Consider the following 23,211-nt stretch of genomic DNA (forward strand, 5'->3'; position numbering starts at 1 on the left):
CAATGAATATTCAGGACTGATCTCCTTTAGGATGGACTGGTTGGATCTCCCTGAGGTCCAAGGGACTCTCAGGAGTCTTCTCCAAGACCACAGTTCAAAAGCATCAATTCCTTGGCACTCAGCTTTCTTTATAGTCCAACTCTCACATCCATACATGACTACTGGGAAAACCATAGCCTTGATTAGATAGACCTTTGTTGGCAAAGTAACGTCTTTGCTTTTTAATGTGCTATCTAGGTTGGTCCTAACTTTTCTGGCTGAAGTCACCATCTGCGGTGATTTTGGAGCCCCCCCAAAAAGAATGTCTGCTACTGTTTCCACTGTTTCCCCATCTATTTCCCATAAAGTGATGGGACCGGATGCCATGATCTCAGTTTTCTGAATGTTGAGCTTTAAGCCAACTTTTTTGCTCTCCTCTTTCACTTTCCATGTCTACCCCACAGAAATAAGAGTGCTCGTGGCCTCTCCAACCTTCCCCTTGGGCAATGAGCTAGGGCAGAAGACCCTGGCCGCTCGCCCTGCATACCTCTGTCCAGCCGACCTCTGGATCACCAGGTAGGCATCCACCGCGTAGCAGAACAACCACCAGAAGCAGGCGCTGTACAGCAGCTGGATCCAGAGCTATAATCAGAAGAACAGCATCCCAGCCCCAGGGTGCAGGCTCTGGGTGGCCCCGCCCCACCCCTGATGTCATCCCAGCCCCTGGGGGCGGGCTCCAGGTGGCCCTGCCTCCTCCCCTGACATCATCACGTGTCCCTAAAAGCCCTCCGCAGACACGTGGCCACCCTTGGAAGCCCAGGCTGGGATGTGGCCTTGGCTCCCCCGTCTGCTCAGCTGGACTGGTCCAGCTAGCCCCGCCTGGTGCTCACACATGTAGGCAGAGAGATGAAGAGCTCAGAGACGAAAGGCCTGGCCTGGCACTTTGAAACAGACACCCTTCTGCTGAGGATGAAAGAAGAGGATGCGCAGGAAGGACCTTCCCAGGAGAAGCAAGGCAGGGACGTGCTGCAATGCTAAGTCCTTTCCATGGTGTCTGTCTCTTTGCAACCCTATGGACTGTAGCCCCCCAGGGTCCTCTGTTCATGGGATTCTCCAGGCAAAATTACTGGAGTGGGTTGCCATTTCCTCCTCCAGGGGATCTTCCCAACCCAGGGATCGAACCCGCGTCTCCTGCATTAGCAGGCGGGTTCTCACCTGTGAGCCACCTGGGACGCTCCAGAGACCCCTGGAGGGTTTGTTAAATCACAAACAGGCCCTCTTCCACAGGGTCCCTCGTCAGTGGGGTAAGGGTAGGGGTCTCTGAGCTTTTCTAAAAACTGCACTGGGTTGGTGGGAAGGTCAGGACCATACTTTGAGGACTCAGTGTAACAGAGGGGAGTGAAGGGGTGGGGAGGGGGGCCAGGGGAGCCACACTTACTGCACTCCCCATGCAGAAGACGGCTGGCCACACATCTGTCCTGTTCACGGCGGAGATGTCATCCACGAAACTCGGAAACCCTAACCACACCGCAGATCGGACCACGATACCTAAGGGACAACCAGGTGATAACACTTTCTTTGTATCTGCTCCTGACTCGGACCTAAAGGGGACCTGGTGACTGTAAAAATGATGGATGGACAAATGGACACATGGACAGGTGAAAGGATGGATGGATAGGAGATAGGGAGGGAGAGAGAAAGACGTGAGGGAGGCAGAGATGATGGGTGCAGGAGAGACAGGGGGAAGAAAAAAGACCCAGAAGATAAGGATTATGGTTGCAGGCAATCCCAGGCACTTTGATTTCCACTTCCACTGACATCAGCTACAGTCACGTTCCTTACTTTGCTTGTTCGTTTATTTGCCTGTAAGAAGCAACTGTTTCTTGGCTGTATTTTTAGTGTCCAGCTTAACTAGTCCTTGTGTGGAAAAAAAAAAAAAAAAAAAGAACGACTGAAAAGAAGCACATTCTTTCTTTTTTAATTTTTTTTAAAGGATGTATTGATTTATTTTATTGATTGGTCTTTGTTGCTGCTAAGAGGACTTTCTCCAGGTGCAGTGAGCAGGGGCACTACTCTTGGGCTTCTCGTCTCTGTGGCTTCCCTTGTTGTGGAGAACCAGGTCCAGGGCACCTGGGCTCCAGCAGTTTCATCACCTGGGCTCAGCAGTCATGGCTCGTGGGCTCAGTAGTTGTGGGGCATGAGCTTAGTCGCTCCATGCCATGTGCGATCTTCCCCGACCAGGGATGGAACTCACGTGCCCTGCATTGCAAGGTGGATTCTCAACCACCAGACCACCAGCGAAGTCCCGAAAAAGCTTATTCTGAAGTTGTGGAAGAGAGTTCTTCCGTTCTTTTTAAAAATAAAAAATAAAAATTGAAGATTTTCACAAGTTAGCTCTTGGTAATCTACTTCTGACATTTATTATTTGTGAGTTTTCCTTGCTCTTAGATCCAGATATCTAATTCGCCTATAGTCAGCATCCACACTCGAGCGTTGTGAGGTTTGTGATAACGTCTGTTTGAGTGTACACTGTATAACACAAAATGCTCAAGGGGAAATGAACAGCACAGACTTGGATACTAGCATGATGTGTATAGTTGGCATACAAACATATACTTCAAATTAGGCAACCAAATATATACTGTCCTACACCACCAAAGGGAATTATGCACACTAACATCCTAAAGATGTCGCCTCTCATTCTTAAGCGCAAATAACAGGAATAATGTTTTATTCGAATCAGTGCTTTGTTGTTTTCACTATAGAGGTCTGCTTTGAGCTCAGTAAACACCATATGATTATATTTTTGCGTGTACATGAGGTGATGGGTGTTTAGGAAACATTTTGTGGTAAATGTGAATCATTGTCCTGGATATCTAAATGTTTCCCAGTGCTGTATGTCAGTGAAGTCTCAGTAAAACTGGGGTGGGACTTCCCTGGTGGTCTAGTGGCTAGGATTCTGTGCTTTCACCCCCATGGCCCAGGTTCAATCGCTGGTCAGGGAATTGGGGTCCCACAAGCTGTGCAATTTGTCCAGCGGAAAAAAAAAGATTTAAAAAAATCCTGGGGGGGAGAAAAACCCACACTCCATGCGATAGCATCTGTATTTCTTTCTGTCTTTATTTTGGCTGTTCTTTGTCTTCGCAGGCTTTCTCTAGTTTCAGAGAGGGGGGCTACTCTTCACTGTGGTATGTGGACTTCTCATCACCGGGGCATCTCTAGGAGCGCAGGCTCTAGGTGGGTAGTGGGCTTCAGAAGTTGTGGACCCCAGTCTCTACAGCATAGGCTCAGCAATTGTGGCTCACAGACTCTGGAGTATGCAGGAGCCTCCCGGACCGGGGATCGAACCTGTGTTCCCTGCATTGGCAGGCGGGTCCTTTACCACTGGACCACCAGGGATGCCTTGGCATCTATGCTTGTTATTTTTCAGTGAGGAGGTCTGGACACCCCCCGCCTTGCCCTGACTCCTGCTTCTGTTCATTTGCCCACAGTGCCATGTACCTTCCTTCGAAAGGTGAAAGGATGTACCAATCTTATTTCCTGACCCCTCAAAAGATGTTTGCTGCAACTCTATCTCCAGATATTCAAGTTACTGAAACTATTAAGATGCTTCCCCCAAATGCTTCAGCAGAATCAGGGAGAAAACCAATTTTTAAAAATTTAATTATCCTGCACCACACTCGCTTTGTCGCTAACAGAAACAGATGTATTCCTTCCTGTCTTACTCCAGTCTGAAAAAGTGACTACAAGTTCCATAGCATGTGTCTGGAGTCAAGATTCTTGAGCGTCTCCAAGCACAAAACAGCAAGAGAAACAGGGGAGCCAACCCCTGGGACACATCCACCAGGTATCTGGTCAAAGTGGGCTAGAAGCTGCTGCTACACCCTCAGGACACGAGGTGGAAGCCATTCAAATACCATCAGAGCCTCTCTTTCAAGAGTACATGATTCCAACATGGCCAGCACCGGTCAGCACTCACAGAACATCGATGCCCTTTGGATCCTGATTTGAACAAACAAACTGAAAACCGGTGTGTATGACATGCCTGAACATGTAGTGGTGACATGAAGGAAATGGTTTTCCTTATTTTTTTAGGTGGTAGTGATATCAGTGAGATATATATATATATATATATATATATATATATATATATATATATAATTACATATTATAATATGATACTATATTAAATATACACTTAATATAACATATTGGGCTTCCCTGATGGCTCAGAGGGTAAAGTGTCTGCCTGTGATGCAGGAGACCTGGGTTTGATCCCTGAAGAAGAAAATGGAAACCCACTCCAGTATACTTGCCTAGAAAATTCCATGGATGGAGGAGCCTGGTAGGCTACAGTTCACGGGGTTGCAAAGAGTTGCACATGACTGAACGATTTCACTTCACTAATATAACATATTAAATATATTATATATTGTAATATAGAAAATATTGTAACATACAATGGCTTCCCTGGTGGCTCCCTGGTGGCTCAGATAGTAAAGAATCCTTCTGCAATGTGGGAGACCCAGGTTTGATCCCTGGGTTGGGAAGATCCCTGGAGAAGGGAATGGCAACCCACTCCAATATTATTGCGTGGAGAATCCCATGGACAGAGGAGCCTGGCGGGCTACAGTCCATGGGCTGCAAACAGTCAGACATGAGCGAGTGACTAACACACTCACACATGTGGTAAACAGTATGTTACAATAGACATGTTATACAATTATGTATATAGTTATATACATATATATATGCTGAATACTTCTGCAGATACATCTGAGATTTGTGTGGATGAAACGATATAAATTCTTGGATCTGCTTCAAATTAATTCAATGGGGAGTGGGGTACAGGGATGAAGCATAGAGGAGGCTAGGTGATGAGAACAGGGGGCTTATTATACAGTCTCTCTACATTTGCATATATTTAATAAAGTCCAAAATAAAAAGTTTAAAAGGTCAGCAGTATTGAGCTTAGAGTTTGTAAAACGTGCCATGCTAGGGTTGAAAGCAGGGGTCAGCAAAGTTTCTGTAATGGAACAGAGAGAAAATAGTTTAGGGTCTGTGGCCCACACTTTCTATATGCAATACCCACTTCTGCCCTCGTGGGGGAACAGGGTGGGCGGAAGATGTTGCCCCAACAGTGCACAAGTGCAGGGCACGGCTGTATCCCCATCAGACTCCACTTACGGATGCTGGCATTCACCTTTCACAGAATGCTTACGTGTCTGAAATACCGTTGTTCTGTAGATTTTCTTAAAAGTATTCATTTACTTGGCTGGGCCGGGTCTTAGCTGCGGCATGTGAGATTTGTTCCCTTGACCAGGGATTGAATCTGGGTCTCCTGCATTGGGAGCGCAGAGTTTGAGTCACTGGACCACCAGGGAAGCCCCTGTTCTGTAGATTTTTAAGCTTTGAGTATTGTCAGCTTTTTCACTCTCCCCTTAGAAAGGGAGAAAGGGAAGTTGCTTAGTTGTGTCCGACTCTCTGTGACCCCATGGACTGTAGCCCACAAGGCTCCTCTATCCATGGAATTTTCCAGGCAAGAGTACTGGAGTGGGTTGCCATTTCCTTCTCCAGAGGATCTTCCCGACCCAGGGATCGAACCTGGGTCTCTCACCTTGCAGGCAGATGCTTTACCGTCTGAGCCACCAGGGAAGCCCCTGTAGATTTTAAAAACACACTTTAACGTGTAAAAACATTTTTAACTCATGGGCCGTACATAGAAAAGCAGGCTGGATTTAGCCTAGAGACTACAAGTTTGCACACCTGTGACAGAAAACCCAAACTTAGATAGATACATAGATAAAAAAGGAAATGAAAATTTTATCGTGTATATGGAGTTTTCTTCCTGATTCTGCTAAATTGGTTTGGAAACAACTGCATGCGTGCGAGCACAGGCTTGATAATATCAACTCTTAGTCTCTCGTTGGTGGAACGATCACGGAACCATTGTATTTTCTGGGTTTTCCTTCACAACACTGCCTAAAGCTTCCCTAGTATAAGCAGTAAGAAATACACCAAAGTGTTAAAAAAAAATAAAAAAAAGAAGTCCCTGGAAGCAACTTTTACCCATCTTGTATTGCAGAATCCACTTGTTCTCCCGTAGTGTCCCTGGGTAGCCGTCTCTGGATCAGTCCTCCCATCCGCGGGCCAGGCACTCTCAAACACGCACAAGCAGTACCCATTCCCCGGGGCGGGCATCCTCATTTGCACACATAGGGGTCCCCACTCACGGGCCACGGGCCCTAAAACACACACCACCCGACTGCTGGGCACCCCCACTCATACACAGAGCTCCCCACTTGCGGGCCCCATGCCTTCAACTACGCACAGATGGGTCCCCACCCATGGACGAGGTGCCCTCATCCTTGCACGGAGGGGACTCCACCCACCTGCTGGGCGCCCTCAACCACTCACAGACGGGTCCGCCACACACGGGCCTGGCATCCTCACCCGCATATTGAGGGTCCCCCAGTCCCAGAGATCAGGCGCGCTCAATTCTGCAAGGAGTGGTCCCCATCCGCGGTACGTACATCCTGAACCATGCACACGACTCCCGGAACCTTCCCTGTACACGAAGGGTTCCCCAATCGAGGGCCGTGTTCTCTCAGCTCCCAAGAAGGGGGTCCCCGCTCTTGGGCCCCGCGGCCTCCACTGGGCATGGAGGGGTTCCCACCGCGGGCCGTCTGCCCTCATTCGCGTAAGGAGAGGTCCCCATTCGCTGGCCGCGCCCTCAACGGCACACAGAGGAGCCCTGACCCGAGGTGCGCGTGCCCTGAAAAACGCACAGACAGCTCCCTGCTCGGGGGCCAGGTGTCCCCAACCGCGCACGCAGTAGTCCCTGCCACTGGGCTGTGCGCCCTTAACCGCAGACAGAGGCGTCCCCACTCACGAGCAGCGCGCTCTCAAGCACACACGGAATGGGCCTCATGGGCTGGGCGTCCTCACCGCACATGGAGGGGACCCCACCCGTGGGCCGTGCGCCTTCAGCTGCATCCAGAGGGGTCCCCACTCCTGGGCCCTCAACTGGGCATGGAAGGATCCCCACCACAGAATGCGCGCCCTCAACTGTGCACCAAGGGCCCCACCCGTGGGCCATGCACCTTCAACCACGCACGGAGTGGTAGTCCTCACCACAAGGCTGTGCGCCCTCAACTCCCATGAAGGGCGTCCCCACTAGCGGGCCGTGCACTCTAAATTGGGCACAGGGAGGTCCCCACTCGTGGGCCATGGGCCTTCAAATGGGCATGGAGGGGTTCCCACCCCGGGCCGTGTGCCTTCAACTGCGCACACAGGGGTCCCCACCTGCGGGCCGTGCACCCTCAACTGCGCACGGAGGGGTCCCCACTCGCGGACAGCGTGCCTTCAAGCACACACGGAAAGATCCCCACTCGCGGGCCGCGGGCCCTCAACTGGGCACGGAGGGGTCCGCACCCGCGGTGCGTGCGCCCTAGGAAACGCACAGACGGGTCCCTACTCGCGGGCCAGGCGTCCTCACCCTCACACGGAGGGGTCCTCACCCTCACACGGAGGGGTCCTCACCGTAGGGCCGCGTGTCCTCAACCGCGCAGGCAGTGGTCCCCACCTACGACGGGCCGTGCGCCCTCAACTCCCACGAAGGAGTCCCCAATGGCGGGCCGCACCCCGTCAACCTCGCACAGAGGCCCACCCGCGGGGCTCTCAACCGCGCACGTAGGCGCGCCCTGAAAAAACGCACAGACGTGTCTCTACTTGGGGGCCGGGCGTCCTCACCCACAAACTGAGGGAGCCCTACTCGCGTGCCGCGCGCGCTCAACTGCGCACGGAGCGGTCCCCACCTTTGAGCTGCACGCCCTCAACGGCGCACTCAGTGGTCCCCACCTACGACGGGCCGTGCGCCCACAGCTCCCACGAAGGGGTCCCCACTGGCGGGCCGCACCCCGTCAACCTCCCACAGAGGACCACCCGTGGGCCGCGGGCTCTCAACCGCGCACCTAGGCGCGCCCTGAAAAAACGCACAGACGCGCCCCTACTTAGGAGCCCAACGTCTTCACCCACAGGCTGCGCGCACTCAGCTGCGCCCGGAGAGGTCTCCGCGCGGGCCCTGAACCACGCACGGAAGGGTCCCCGGCCGTGCGCCCTCACCTCCCAAGAAGAGGTCCGCACTCGCGGAGCGGGCGCCCTCACTCGCTCGCTGACGGGTTCCCCACCCCCGCACCAAGCCCGCGCGGGTCGCGCGCTCACCCAAGCAGCCGAGCAGGTCGCAAGCGGTGGCGGCGCGCACGATGCGCACGGAGGCGGGGCCGCGGGCCGAGGTCGCTGGCGAGGCCGAGGCGATCCCGGGGCCAGCGGGCAGGCGCCCGGGCCGCAGCTGCAGGAGGCCGAGCGCCAGGCGGAGCGCGCCGCTGCCCAGGCACAGCCCGTGGAAGGCCCGCGGCTGGAAGCCCAGCGCGAGCTGCGTGGCGGCGTCCCGCGTGGGGCAGCAGAAGGTGCCCAGTCGCGGAGAGGCCATGGGTCGTGCTGGGGACGCGCGCGGCTCGGGTCTGCCTGGCGGCCTGAGTCATGTGCTTGGCGCGGGGGCCGCGGGGAGGGGGCGTCATGTGCCCTGGGCCTCCCCGCAGCCCCCGCCCGCTCCCCGCCCCGCGCTGGCAGAAGAGGCGCCAGGCTCGGTGAGGGCAGCGCGGAACGCCACGAGGCCTCACGAGGGTGATGCTTGGTAGCGAGGAGGAGGGGTGGAGGCAGAGAGCTCAGGGGCGGGGAAGTCCGCTCTCTCGCCGGTCAGCAGGCCTTCCCGGGGGGCGGGGGAGGTTAATTACCCAGAACCCGGAGCCCTCAACAGTGCTGCCTCATCTTAACCCATCTCCCCCAGAAAACACGCGCTCTTGCCAGGTCTGACCAGTGTGGGTCTCTGACATCCTTCATTTTGATCCGTTGCCAGTTCATAAACAGTGATCCTGCCGTGATTAGCATGAAAATACTTCTTTTCTATGGCCCCTCTCCACAACGGATATCACCCCACAGAGCTAGGACTTTCGCTTGAAATCAATAAACCTTTGAAGAAAGGGGAAACTCTTTTGCCAAACTGGACACACACACACAAAGTTTTGCACCTTCAGATCCGCTCCATTTTTACTCAGCTCAATAATGTAGGGTTAGATTTTTGACATTGTATATTAGCTTTCAAGAGTAACTCTCTTTAGGAAAAAAAAAAAGTTTAAGTTTATTCAGATTTTCTTAAAGTATGTTAGTCCCTCATTCGTGTTCGAGTCTTTGCGACCCCGTGGACTGTAGCCCACCAGGTTCCTCTGTCCATGGGACTCTCCAGGCAAAAATACTGGAGTGGGTCGCCATGCCCTCCTCCAGGGGATCTTCTGGACGCAGGGATTGAGCCCAGGTCTCCTTCATTGCAAATGGATTCTTTACCAAGTTAGCCACCAGGGAAGCCCAACTGCTTTAATTTTTAGAGGAACTGCATTAAACATTGACAATCATGCTGAATTCTATACGCATAAAATTTCAAAATTATGTTAGTACTATTGGTAATATACTGAGTGGACTTAAAAAAACACTCAAGTTGAAAATGTGAGAGCCTCATCTAAGTTATGGCTTTACTAAAAGTGAAAGTGAAAGTCCCTCAGTCGTGGCTGACTCTTTGCGACCCCATGGACTATACCATCCACAGAATTATCTAGGCCAGAATACTGGAGTGGGTAGCCTTTCTCTTCTCCAGGGCATCTTCCCAACCCAGGCATCGGACCCAGGTCTCCCACATTGCAGGCAGATTCTTCACTAATCAAAATTTGAAAAAAAAAAAAAAAAAAAGAAAGAAAGAACACCAGCTCCATCATACTTATCATCAGGAAATTTAACAGGTCCATTTGCAGTCAGGAGCAGTCTTTGACCTCCTCCCAGCAGTAAACATGCCCTCTCAGAATTTTTCCAACCAGATGTAAGGCGTCCCTATGCTTTTCCGCCACCGTCTCCCACTCCAGCGGCTCATCTCCATTTCCACCACCAGCTTTGCAGTTTTAAGTAAGACAGAGTTTGGCCTCAGCTCCTCAGCCTTCCTCTTGGAAAACCCCAGGACTGGGCTTCTGTTGGGGCAGAAGGCAGAGGGGAGGTCACTGCGGGATTGAACCAGGGCCTCTAACCAGGAGCTGCAAGCGCTACCACTTCAGAAAGATCCAGGCTGGCTCATCTGGAAGCAGGGGCAGCTGCTCTGATAGAAGTCAGAACACACGCTGACGGTGATGAAACCTTAACCACTCTTGGAGAGTACACACTCGCTTGTAAACACAGGACAAACCATCGTAGGACTACTCCTGAGACCCTGATTCCTTCAGAGCGGAGATCTCAGGACCCGTTTGGAACAGTTGATCTTCTATTTCCTTGGTTCCTGGAAACCAGAACATTCTTTTGGAAGATCGTGTGTGGGATGTGCCTTAAAAGATGAAAATGCCGCGTTTATCCATTTGCCCTGATGCCAAAGATTCGGAGGGTGGATCCGTGCAACAGCGTCACTGCATTTCAGCCTCTGTTTCTGCCCAGTGTCTCCAGAACAGACAAAACTGCTCAAGGTTGCCTACAGAGCTTCTACGAGGATAAAAAAAAAAGTTTTGCTGTGGGTTACAGCTTGGCATGCAACTCGTTTTCTGCCCCCCACCCCCTACCCCGGGAGAATTCAGTAGCTCTGTAAATATTGCACACAGTGGATGGGTTTTGAACCTGGGCTTAGTGGCTCAGAAGGTGAAGAGTCTGCCTGCAATGCAGGACACCAGGTTTCCATCAGAGGTCAGGACGATCCCCTGGAGAAGGGAACAGCAGCTAGCCATTCCAGGATTCTTGCCTGAAGAATTGCGTGGACAGAGGAGCTGGCGGGCTACAGGACATGGGGTCACAAAGCATCAGACTATGAGTGAGCTACTGAGAGTTAGAAGCCAGAGAGTCTGACTTGTGGTTTTTGTGGGGAATTAACCTCACCTGACTTGGCTTCCTGAAGGAAACCCAGTCTTTGCTCTGAAGAAACAGCACGAATGGATGGCTTGAGAAATAGTGCCTAAGACAGCAGCCTGCAGAACATTCAGTGCTGCAGCCATAAGTCTTGAGGTCCATCTCTCAGCCTGCAGGGAGACGAGCCCAGGCTGGAAAGGACAGGGTGGGGTTTGTGTCCAGAGGCAAAGAAGGAACCCAAGCTAACGCGAGTATCCTTATCTGACTGCCTCCCAGTGGAGTGTTGGCTGCACTGGACAACTTCAAGTCTGGCTTAACTGGTACCCCCCCATCCTGGTGGCTCACCTTTCTCTCTCTAGTTTCTGTCCAAGGCAGCAGAAGACATATGACGTGTCCAAGCTCACAAAGGTCGTAGAGCTGAGACTTCAATCCAGGCAGGTCACTCTCTTAAGCTCCAGTGGGGAATAGGAGGTTCAACACCCCGTCAGTGTGAGTGTCCGCAAAGGGGTCAGACTGACCAAAGCACTCTGTGCGACTCAGCATCTCGAAGCAGCAAGAAGTCCGCTTTTGAGAGGCTGGAGGCAGGTCGCAGGTGGTCTCAGATGTGATGGCATCTGAATGTCACCGCACTTTGAAGGAAGTGTGTTTTGGGGGGAGTGTTGTGGTCCGTGCACCAGTTGGAAAAGTTTCCAGAGGTGAGGCAGAATAAGAGGAGAGGAGTTTATCAGAGAGGGAGACGCCTTTAGAACAGCCCCTTTGATGGGCTAGCAGCCCATTTTTATAGCCTCAAGACAGAAAATTCCTACTAGAAGGGTGGCATTAGGTGATTTGTTAGGATGCTATGTGTGTTAAGTTGTTTCAGCCATGTCTGACTCTTTCTGTGATCCTATGGGCTGTAGCTCCCCAGGCTCCTCTATCCCTGGGATTCTCCAGGCAAGAATAATGGAGTGGGTTGCCATGCCCTCCTCCGGGGGATCTTCCCAAATCAGGGATGGAACACAGGTCTCCCACACTGCACAATTCTTTACCAGCTGAGACAAAAAGGAACCCCTGAGTTGGGACAGGGCACATCCAAAAACTGTAGGTGCATTTATATGGTCTTTCATCTTATGGTTGATCATGTGCTTAGTCACTCAGTCAGGTCTGACTCTCTGTGACCCCACGGACTGTAGCCCACCAGGCTCCTCTGTCCATGGGATTCTCCAGGTGCGAATACTGGAGCAGGTTGCCATGCCCTCATCCAGGGGATCTTCCCCACCTAGGGATGAAACCTAGTGTCTCCTGCATCTCCTGCTTTGGCAGGCAGGTTGTTTGTCACTAGTGCCACCTGTGAGGCCTTCAAATGATCAAATCCATCCACTTAAAATTTTTTTATTTTTTTAAATTTGGCTGTGTCAGGTGTCAGTTATTGCACTTGGAATTGTCTAGGGTGGTGCCTGGACCCTCTACTTGTGGCACCTGGGGTCAGTAGCTGTGATACATGCGTGTTTAGCTGCTCCTCAGCACATGAGATCTTAGTTCCTCGGCCAGAACCAAGCATCAAAGTTATGACCAACCTAGATAGCATGTTGAAAAGCAAAGACACTACTTTGCCAACAAAGGTCCATCTACTCAAGGCTTTGGTTTTTCCAGTGGCCATGTATGGATGTGAGAGTTGGACTGGGAAGAAAGCTGAGCACTGAAGAGTTGATGCTTTTGAACTGTGGTTTTGGAGAAGACACTTGAGAGTCCCTTGGACTGAAAGGAGATCCAACCAGTCCATTCTAAAGGAGATCAGCCCTGGGATTTCTTTGGAAGGAATGATGCTAAAGCTGAAACTCCAGGACTTTGGCCACCTCATGCGAAGAGTTGACTCATTGGGAAAGACTCTGATGCTGGGAGGGATTGGGGGCAGGAGGAGAAGGGGACGACAGAGGATGAGATGGCTGGATGGCATCACGGACTCGATGGACGTGAGTCTGAGTGAACTCCAGGAGTTGGTGATGGACAGGGAGTCCTGGCGTGCTGTAATTCATGGGGTCGCAAAGAGTTGGACACTACTGAGTGAACTGAACCCCTGCCCACCTGGCCAGGCCCTCTTTTCCCAGTTGTCTGCCTAAGATGCCACAGAACCGGAGAATACAAATCCTGCTCACGACTCCTAAAGACACTGGCACTCCTGCTGAGATGCAGGTCCTGGCACATCCTCCTCTGGGACCTGTCAGGACCTCTGACTCACCGTGCTGTCTGTGCTCTCCCGGGTTGACCTTGCCACCTTCTTCCTGCACAACACTTGGCTGAAGCTTCTTGGCAGGATCAGGTATTCACCAGTGCCCAGGTACAGAAAAGTCATATATCAGCTGACGTCCTCGTCGCACACTTGTGCCACAGCGACAGCAGGGTTTGAGCGCGCAAGGTTTGAGCGCAAATACTCAGGGCATTCCACGTTTGAGCTGCGCACCGCACTGGGCAATCTGAGGGTGTACGGGCAGCCCCCGTGAGAGATCAAGACCCCTTCTCCTACCGCCCGATTTCCGAGCACCGCCTGATGGCTAGCTCTCTGGCCACGCCGCGAGTGCGCGCGCAGAGGGCTCCGGGGACCCGGCATCCCTGGCCCGTTGCTGACAGCACAGGGGACTGGCGGGCGGGCGCGGGACAGCTGCGGGGACTCGGGCGCTTCCGGCCTCACCTCCGCGGTCGCCGGCCTCCAGGGTTCCGCGCGAACAAAGGCTGGGCGCCGCCCGGCCCCGGTGCCAACAAGGGGGCTCCCGCCGCCTCACGTGCCGAGGTTGTCGCCTGGGGGCGCGGGGAATGGCTGGGCCTCGAGCCGCCGCCCCAGCCGGACCTCTGGCCCCACGGGGGGAGCCACTCAGCCCCGCCCCCTCCAGCTCACCGCAAGGCGCGAGCTGCAGCCGTAGCCCGCAGCTCTCTACTCCCCACAGGCGGCGGGAGGTCCCAAGCGCGCCTCTCCCCGCCCCTCCCACCCTCCGGACAGCTCGCAGCAGCCAGAGCGCGTCCCAACCCCGACCCGGAGGTGGAAGAGACCAACCAGCCCTGGTGCGAGAGGCCGTGTCCCCTTTTCCTCTGAGCGCGGGGCGAGTCCCCCTTTCCTGTGGGAACAGAGACAACGGCACGCTGCAGGGCGCGAGCTCTCCTTTTTTGCGCACGCGGGGACCCCCAACACGCGCGGCGCGGCGCGAGACCGCGGTTCTTGAGCGCCCGGTTGTCAGTCCTCCCCCCGGCACGCGCGGCGCGAAACCCCCGTTCCTGCCCAGGCGGCGCAAGCACCCCCGTTCCTGCGTGCGCGGCGGGGCGCGAGGATCCTTGTTCCTGCGCATTGTGGCCAGCCCTCCCCCTGGCATGCGAGGCGCGAATCACCCTTTCTGCCTAGGCTGCAGGGCGCGACCTCTCCCTTCTGTCACGCGCGGGGCCCCACGCCACAGGCGACATGAGTCCCTCTTCCTGGGCGCACGGTATCAGCCTTTTCCTGTGCCTGCGTGGTGCGACGCGAGCCCCCACTTCTTGAGTGCGCTGGGCCTCCTGGTACCGGTGGTGCAAAACCAACTTGCGCGCGTGCGGAACCAGCCCTTCCCCGGGAGCGCGCGACTCGAGCCCCCACTCCCATTTCTGCTCGCGCGGCACAGCGCGAACACCCCGGTTTCGGCGCGCGCGGCGCGAGCACCCCCTTACCTGCGCAAGCGGACCATCCCTCCGCTGAGCACCCGCGGCGCCAGCGCCCCCTTCCTGACCGCGCGGCGCGGCGCCAGCCCCTGCTTTCTGGGCGTGTGGCGCAAGCCCCACTTTCTTGCGCTCGCGGGCCCCCGGGGACGGCTGTCCTTCCCCGCACACGAAGGGTCCCCCCGTCGAGGGCCGTATTCCCTCAAATCCCAAGAAGGGGGTTCCCACTCGCGGACCCCGCGGCCTCCACTTGACAGGGAGGGGTTCCCACCTACGGGCTGTGTGCTCTCAAACCGCGCACGGAGTGGTCCCCACTCGCGGGCAGCACGCTCTCAACTGGGCACGGAGGGGTTCCGACCCCGCGGTACTCTACCCTGAGAAAGACTGAGGGCAGGAGAAGAGGACGACAGACGATGAGATGGTTGGTTGGTATCAACCCACTCGATGGACATGAGTTTGAGCAAAATCGCAGGCTCCGGGAGTTGGTGATGGACAAGAGGCCTGCAGTGCTGCGATTCAGGGGTCGCAAAGACACTACTGAACAAATGAGTTGACTGTCTGAAGCCGCCCCCCGCCCCCCGGCCGCCCCCCCCCCCACCCCCAGCTCCCCTGCCCTGTTCCTGAGCACGCGGTATCAGCTCTCTTGTGCGCGCTCCACGCGAGCTCCCCACCTCCTGCGCACCAGGCGGGAGCAACCATTTTTTGCGCCCACGGGCCAGCCGTCCCCGAGGCAAGAGCGATGCAAACTCCCCCTTCCACGCGGTGCGACGCGCCGGGCCTCCAGGCGCGGGCTGTGCAAAACCCCACTTGCTGCATGAGCGGCGGGGAGCGAACCCCCTCGAGTCCTTGCACGCGTGTGGGGCCAGCCATTTCCCGGGCACACGCGGTGCGGCCCCCGCCCCTTTCTTGCTCGCGCGCCCGAGCACCCCGGTTCCTGCGCTCGTGGACCATCCCTCCCCTCGCAGCACGCGCAGCGCGAGACCCCTCTTCCTGACCGCGCGGCGCCAGCCCCCAACTTCCTGACCACGCGGCGCGAGCCCTTGCTTCCCGGGCGCCTGTCCTGAGTTCCCCTTTCTGCGCTCCCGGGGCCGCCTGGGACGGGTGTCTCCCCGCACACGAAGGGTTTTCCTGTCGAGGGCCGTGTTCCCTCAACTCCCAAGAAGGGGGTCCCTACTCGCACCTCGCGCCCTCCACTGGGCATGGAGGTGTTCCCACCCGCGGCCGTGGGTTCTCAACCGCGCACGGAGTGGTCCCCACTCCTATGTAGGCCGCACGCCCTCAATTGGACAGGGAGGGGTCCCGACACGCGGTACTCGATCCTGGGAAAGATTGAGGGCAGGAGGAAAAGGGGACGACAGAGGATGAAATGGTTGGTTGGCATCACCCTCTCGATGCACATGAGTTTGAGCAAGCTCCGGGAGTTGGTCATAGACAGGAGGCCTGGCGTGCTGCAGTTCATGGGGTCGCAAAGACACGACTGAGCGACTGAATTGACTGTCTGAACCCCCCACTCCCGTTCCTGCGCCCGCTGGATGAGCCCTCTCCAGTGCGCGCAAGGCGCGAGACTCCCCTCTTCCTGCACACCTGGTGGGAGCATCCCCTTTCCTGCGCACGCGGGCAGCCTTCCCCCAGGCACGCGCGGAGGCAGGACCCCCGTTCTTGCCCACGCGGCGTGGCGCGAACCTCCACCCTCCCCAAACTTCCTGCGCGCGCGCTATCTCGCGTCTCCCCCTATTCCTGCACCCGCAGCGTCTGCCCTCCCCTGGTCACCGGCGGCGCTAGCCTGGTCCTTCCCTATGCACATGCGCGGTGCGAGTCCCTGCTTTACTGCGCGCATAGAGCGGCGTGAGTCCCCAGTTGCTGAGCGCGCGGTGGAGCGCAAGCCCCTCTCCCCCATTTCTGACGCGCGGGGCCAGCGCTACACGAGCCCCTATTTTCCTGCCCCGCCGCACGGCGCGTGCCCCACGTTGCCTGCGCGCGCACTCTTCGCGGGCAGCGCGAGTCCCCCGACCCCGTCCTGCGCACTCGGAGCGAAGCGAGCTCCCCTTCTTGAGCGCGTGGGTCCCCCTGGCACGTGCTGCTGGAGCTTCCACTTCTGCGAGAGCGGAGCCAGCCCTTCCCCGGGCGCGGGCTGCCCAAGCGCACCTTTTCCTGCTCACGGGGAGCGACGTGAGCCCTGGTTTCTTGCGAGCGCCGAGCCTCCCAGCAAAGGCGGTGCAAAACCCCACTTGCTGCGCGCGCAGCGGGGCGCGAGCACCACCCCCGCCTCGACGCCGAGTACCTACGCGCCTGTGCGGCCAGCCCTTTCCCAGCGCGCGCGACGTGAGCCCCCACTTTTCTACTTGTGCAGCGCAGCGCGAGCACCCTTGTTCTTGCGCGCGTGCGAGGCCAGCCCTTTCCTGGGCGCGCGGAGCGCCAGCCCCCACCTTTCCTGCTCGCGCGGCACAGCGCGAGCATCCCTGTTCCTGCGCACTGCGGCCCAGCTATTTCCTGGGCGCGCGTGGCGCGGCCTTCTTTCCTGCGCGCGTGGCGCGAGCACCCCAATTCCTGGCGCGCGGGGCCAGCCCTTACCCCACCTGGGCGACACGAGCTCCTACTTTTCTGCGCACGGCAAGGCGTGAGCCCCCGTTGCCTGGGCGCGCACTCCTTTAATTACTGCGCGCGCAGCGCGAGCCCCACCGTCTTGCGCACACGGAGCGACGCGAGCTCCCCTTCTTGCGCGCGTGGGGCCCCCTGGCACATGCTGCACGTCCTGCGCGCGCTGGTCAGCCATTCCCCGGGCGCGCACGGTGCAATCCCACACCTTTACTGCCCCCGCAGCACAGAGGGAGCACCTGGTTCCTGCTCGCACGGCGCGAGCCCCCACGTTTCTGGGCGCGCGGACCGTTCTTCCCCCCAGCACGCGCGGCGCGAGCCCCCCTTACTGACCACGCGGTCTGAATCCTCCTTTCTGCGCACGAGGGGCCTCATGGGACGGGTGTCCTTCTCCGTACACGAACGGTTTTCCAGTCGAGGACCGTGTTCCCTCAACTCTCAAGAAGGTGGTCCCCACTCGCGGGCCCCGCGCCCTCCACTGGGCATGGAGCGGTTCTTTCCCGCGGGCCGTGTGCCCTCAACTGCGCATGGAGGGGTTCCCACCCGCAGGCATTGTGCTCTCAACCGCTCACGGAGCAGCACCCTCTCAACTGGGCACGGAGGTGTCCCGAGCCCGCGCTACTCGATCCTGGGAAAGATTGAGGGTAGGAGAAGCGGAAGACAGAGGATGAGATGGTTGGTTGGCATCACCCACTCGATGGACATGAGTTTGAGCTCGCTCCAGGAGTTGGTGATGGACAGGAGGCCTAACATCCTGCAGTCTATGTGGTCGCAAAGACACGACTGAGCGACTGAATTGACTGAAGCCCCCCCCCCACCCCCCGTCCCCCCACGATACCTGCGCGCGGTATCAGCCCTCTCCTGCGCGCGCAAGGTGCGAGCTGCCCACTTCCTCCGCACCTGGCGGGAGCACCGCTTTCTCGCGCACGCGGGCCAGCCCTACCCCAGCCCGCGTGGCGCGAGCCCCCTTTCCTACTCGCGTGGTGCAGCGCCAGCACCCCGTTTCCTGGGCGCCCGGCTCATGCACCCACATTCCTGCGCGCTCGGACCATCCCTCCCCCCAGCGCGTGTGGCGCGAGTTCCCCCTTCCGGACGGCGCAGCGCCAGCACCCCCCTTCTTGACCAAGTGGCGCGGCGTGACCCCCTGCTTCCTGGGCTCATGTCCTGAGTCCCCCATTCTGCACTCGCGGGGCACCCTGGGACGGCTGTCCTTCCCCGCACACGAACGGGTTTCCAGTCGAGGGCCATGTTCCCTAAACTCCCAAGAAGGGGGTCCCCACTCGCGGGCCCCGCACCCTCCACTGGGCATGGAGGGATTCCTACCCGTGGCCGTGTGCCCTCAGCTGCGCATGGAGCGGTTCCCACCCACGGGCCGTGTGCTCTCAACCGCGCATGTAGTGGTCCTGCTCACAGGCAGTACGTCCTCAACTGGGCACGGAGGGGTCCCCGGTTCTCGATCCTGGGAAAGATTGAGGGCAGGAGGAGAAGGGGACGACAGACGATGAGATGGTTGGTTGGCATCACCCACTCGATGGACGTGAGTCTGAGCAAGCTCCGGGAGTTGGTCATGGACAGGAGGCCTGGCGTGCTGCAGTCTATGGGGTCGCAAAGACACGACTGAGCGAATGAATTGATTGTCTCAAGCCCTCCAAGCTCCCCCAACCCAAATCCCCCGTTCCTGCGCACGCGATATCAGCCCTATCCAGTGCACCCGTGGCACGAGCTCCCCACTTCCTGCGCACCTGGCGGGGGCACCCCTTTCTTACGCACGCAAGCCAGCCCTCCCGAGGTTCGCGCAGCGCAGCGCCCGCTACCCGCCCACGCGGCGCGATGCGAACTCCCACTTCATGCACACGCCAGGTTCCCAGCACTTGCTGTGCAAAACCCCAGTTGCTGCGCGCGCGGCGGGGCACGAGCCCCCCCGAGTTCCTGAGCGCGTGTGGGGCCAGCCCTTCCCCAGGTATGCGCGGCGCGAACCGCCCCTTTGTTACCCGCGGGCGCAGCGCGACCACCCCCGTTCCTGCGCGTGCGAACCATTCCTACCCCCAGCACGCGCGGCGCTAGCCCCCTTTTCCTGACCAGGCAACGCCAGCGTCCACCTCCCCCGCCCCAAGCTTTCCTGACCACGCGGCGCGGCGCGAGCCCCTGCTTCCTGGTCGCGTGTCCTGAATCCCCCTCTCTGCGCTCAGGGCTCCCCTCGGACAGGTGTCCTTCCCCGCGCTCGCCCATAAAGGGTTTTCCAGCCGAGGGCCGTGTTCCCTCAACTCCCAAGAAGGGGGTCCCCACCCGCGGGCCCTGTGGCCTCCACTGGGCATGGAGCGGTTCCCACCCGCGGGCCGTGAGTTCTCAACCGCGCACGGCGTAGTGCCCACTCGCGGGCAGCACGGAGGTGTCCCGAGCCCGCGCTACTCGATCCTGGGAAAGATTGAGGGCAGGAGAAGGGGACGACAGACATGAGATGGTTGGTTGGCATCACCCACTCGATGGACATGAGTTTGAGCAAGCTCCTGGAGCTGGTGATGGACAGGAGGCCTGGCAGGTGCTGCGATTCATGGGGTCGCAAAGAGTCGGACAAGATCGAGCGACTCAATTGAACTGAACTGCAACTACATAAACATTCCACATGAAGGCACTCTAACATAAGAAACGAAAAAAAAAAACCTTGCACCGTGCTCACCTCTCCCAATTGGAACATTGAGCAGAATGATAGACCACACTATCACAACCAGGATGTGAACACTGATACCATACAGCACGTGCCTGTATTGAGTTCTGTGCACTTGAATGGACCCGCCACAGCCAACGTCCACCAGAGCCTGCTTCTCACAGGCGCCCTCCTGGAGACTCCTTCTACAAAGGAGAAGTCCTTTCATACTAATAACCGGGGGCCTTGTGGACACTAAAGCTTTGAGTCCTTTATGGGCCGGAAACTCCTGTCCACCTGGCCAGGGTGTCTTTTCCCAGTTGTCTGCCTAAGATGCCACGGAAACAAAGAATACAAATCCCGCTCGTGACCCTTAGAGACACTGGCACTCCTGCTGAGATGCAGGTCCTGGCGCGACCTCCTCTGACTCACCGTGCTGTCTGTGCTCTTCCGGGTTGACCTTGCCACCTTCTTCCTGCACAGCACTTGGCTGACGGGATCAGGTATTCACCAGCGCCCAGCTACAGAACAGTCATATACCACCTAATGTCCTCGTCGCACACTTGTGCCACAGCGACAGCAGGGTTTGAGCGCAAAGACTGAGAGCGGTAACTACAGGTAGCGCCCACAGAGACCATTCCGCATTTGGGCTGCGCGCCGCACTGGGCAATCTGAGGGTGTATGGGCAGGCCCAGTGAGAGATCAAGACCCCTTCTCCTACCGCCCGATTTCCGACTTCCGAGCACCGCCTGATGGCTAGCTCTCTGGCCACGCCGCGGGTGCGCGCGCAGAGGGCTCCGGGGACCCGGCATCCCTGGCCCGTTGCTGGCAGCACAGGGGACTGGCGGGCGGGCGCGGGACAGCTGCGGGGACTCGGGCGCTTCCGGCCTCACCTCCGCGGTCGCCGGCCTCCAGGGTTCCGCGCGAACAAAGGCTGGGCGCCGCCCGGCCCCGGTGCCAACAAGGGGGCTCCCGCCGCCTCACGTGCCGAGGTTGTCGCCTGGGGGCGCGGGGAATGGCTGGGCCTCGAGCCGCCGCCCCAGCCGGACCTCTGGCCCCACGGGGGGAGCCACTCAGCCCCGCCCCCTCCAGCTCACCGCAAGGCGCGAGCTGCAGCCGTAGCCCGCAGCTCTCTACTCCCCACAGGCGGCGGGAGGTCCCAAGCGCGCCTCTCCCCGCCCCTCCCACCCTCCGGACAGCTCGCAGCAGCCAGAGCGCGTCCCAACCCCGACCCGGAGGTGGAAGAGCCCTCAAGACGCGCTCGCGCGTGACGGGCCCTTCTCCTGGCGCGAGAGGCACGTGCCGCCCTTTCCTCTGCGCCGCGGCGAGCCCCCATCTTCCGCTGAGCGCAGGGTCCACCGGCACGCGCGGCGCGAGACCCCCTTCCTGCCCACGCTGCAGGGCGCGAGCTCTGCCTTTTTGCGCACGCGGGGCCCGCAGCCACCTGCGGCGCCTGCGCGCCGGGTGTCGGACCCCCCAACCGTCCCCCCGCCACCCCGCTCTTCTCGGCATGCGCGGCGCGGAAACCCCCTTCCTGCCCAGGCGGCGCAAGCCCCTCCCCCTCCCCCCGCTCCGCCCCGCCCCGCCCCTCCCTGCTTAGGCCATTCCCACCCAGGCTAATCTGCCATTTGACTGAGAGCACTGCTAAGGCAACCTGCAAGGGCTAGCTCGCATTTCTGATTGACACCAGTGATTTGGCCAGCCCCACATAGGCTAGCCTGCCTTTTGATTGAGACTGATTAGGCTAGTACCAAAAGGCTAGTCTTCTATTTGACTGAGACCACGGAATCGGCCAGCACCACGCAGGCTACTCTGCCTTTCAATTGACACCAGTGATTAGGCTAGGCTCACCCAGGCTAGTCTGCCTTTCAGTTGACACCACTGATTAGGCCAGGCCCACCCAGGCTACTGTGCCTTTTGATTGAGACGACAAATTGGCCAGTACCAACAGGCTAGCCTGTCATTTGACTGAACACGGAATAGATCAGGACAGCCCAGGCTAGTCTGCCATTTGATTGACACCACATAGGAGGCCGGGCCCACCCAGGCAAGACTCCCTTTTATTGAGACCACGGATTAGGCCAGTATCAACAGGCTAGTCTATCATTTGACTGATCCCATGGATTAGGCCAGGACTACACATGTTAGACTGCCATTCCAATGACCCACAGATTAGGCTATGCCCACCCAGGCTAGTCTGACATTTGACTGAGAGCTCTCCTTAGGCCAAGCCCTCCCAGGGTAGACTGCATTTCGATAGACACCACTGATTAGCCCAGGCAAACCAAGGCTAGTCTGCCTTTCTATTGACACCACTGATTATGCTAGGCCCACCCAGGCTATTGGCCCCAAGGATTATGCCAGGCTCATTCAGGCGACTCTGCAATTTGAAAAACACCACCAACCAGGCCAGGACCATCAAGGCTGGTTTGCCATTGGATTGAGACCACAGATTAGTCAAGTCGACCCAGGCTACGCTACCTTTCGGATGACACCACTGATTAGGCCCGGCCCACACAGGCTAGTGTTCCTTTTGATTGACACTACTGCTTAGGGCAGGCCCACCCGACTACTCTGCCATTGGATTGAGACCACGTATTAGGGATGTACCAACAGGCTAGCCTGTTATTTGACTGAGACCACGTATTAAGCCAGGAACACACAGGCTACTGTCTTTCTATTGACACCTCTGATTAGGCTAGATTCACCCAGGCTTACTACCTTTCAGTTGAGACCATGGATTAGGCTTCACTCACCCAGGCTAGTCTGCCCTCTGATTGACACCACTGATTAGGCCATGCCCACCCAGGTTAGGTTGCGAATTGAGTACACTGCTTAGGCCATGCCCACCCAGGCTCGTCTGTCATTGGATTGTGAGCACTGCTTAGGCCAGGCCGCCCCAGGCTAGTTTGCATTTCAATTGACATCACTGATTAGGCCAGGACAACCCAGCCCTGTCTGCCTTTTGACTGAGACCATGAATTAGGGCAGTATCAACAAGCTAGTCTGTCATCTGACTGACCCATGGATTAGGCCAGGCCCACCCCAGCTAGTCTGCCATTTATTGAGCCAGTACTACTTAGGCCAGGCACACACAGGCTAGTCTGCCTTTCAATTGACACCACTGCTTAGGTCGGGCCCAGCCAGCCTAGTCTGCCTTTCGATTGACACCAATTAGGCCAGTACCAGCAGGCTAGTCTGCTATTTGACTGAGACCATGGAATAGGCTGGGACCACAAAGGCTACTCTGCCTTTCAGTTGACACCACTGATTAGGCCAGACCCTCCCACACTAGTCTGCCTTTCAGTTAACAGTGCTGATTAAGCCAGGCCCACCCTGGCTAGTCTGCTTTTTGAGTGAGACCAAGGATTAGGCTGGGCCCACCCACGCCAGTCTGCCCTCCAATT

The 23,211-nt window shown here is 57.4% G+C and overlaps 1 protein-coding gene across 1 annotated transcript in view; it reads right to left on the reverse strand.

Annotated features, from left to right (window-relative positions):
- LOC128071026 (G-protein coupled receptor 143-like) overlaps positions 1-8,470 on the reverse strand; it is a 29,576-nt gene extending 21,106 nt beyond the window's left edge. The window contains exons 1-3 of the mRNA XM_052664021.1: positions 8,203-8,470; positions 1,418-1,527; positions 527-621 (exon numbers count right to left, since the gene is read on the reverse strand). Coding sequence (XP_052519981.1) covers positions 527-621; positions 1,418-1,527; positions 8,203-8,470 — 473 coding nt within the window. The remainder of the gene's footprint in view (positions 1-526; positions 622-1,417; positions 1,528-8,202) is intronic.
- Between the last annotated feature and the right edge of the window lie 14,741 nt (positions 8,471-23,211).

The sequence above is a fragment of the Budorcas taxicolor genome, chromosome Y (genome assembly GCF_023091745.1).
Source record: "Budorcas taxicolor isolate Tak-1 chromosome Y, Takin1.1, whole genome shotgun sequence".
Classification (NCBI taxonomy): Eukaryota; Metazoa; Chordata; class Mammalia; order Artiodactyla; family Bovidae; genus Budorcas; species Budorcas taxicolor.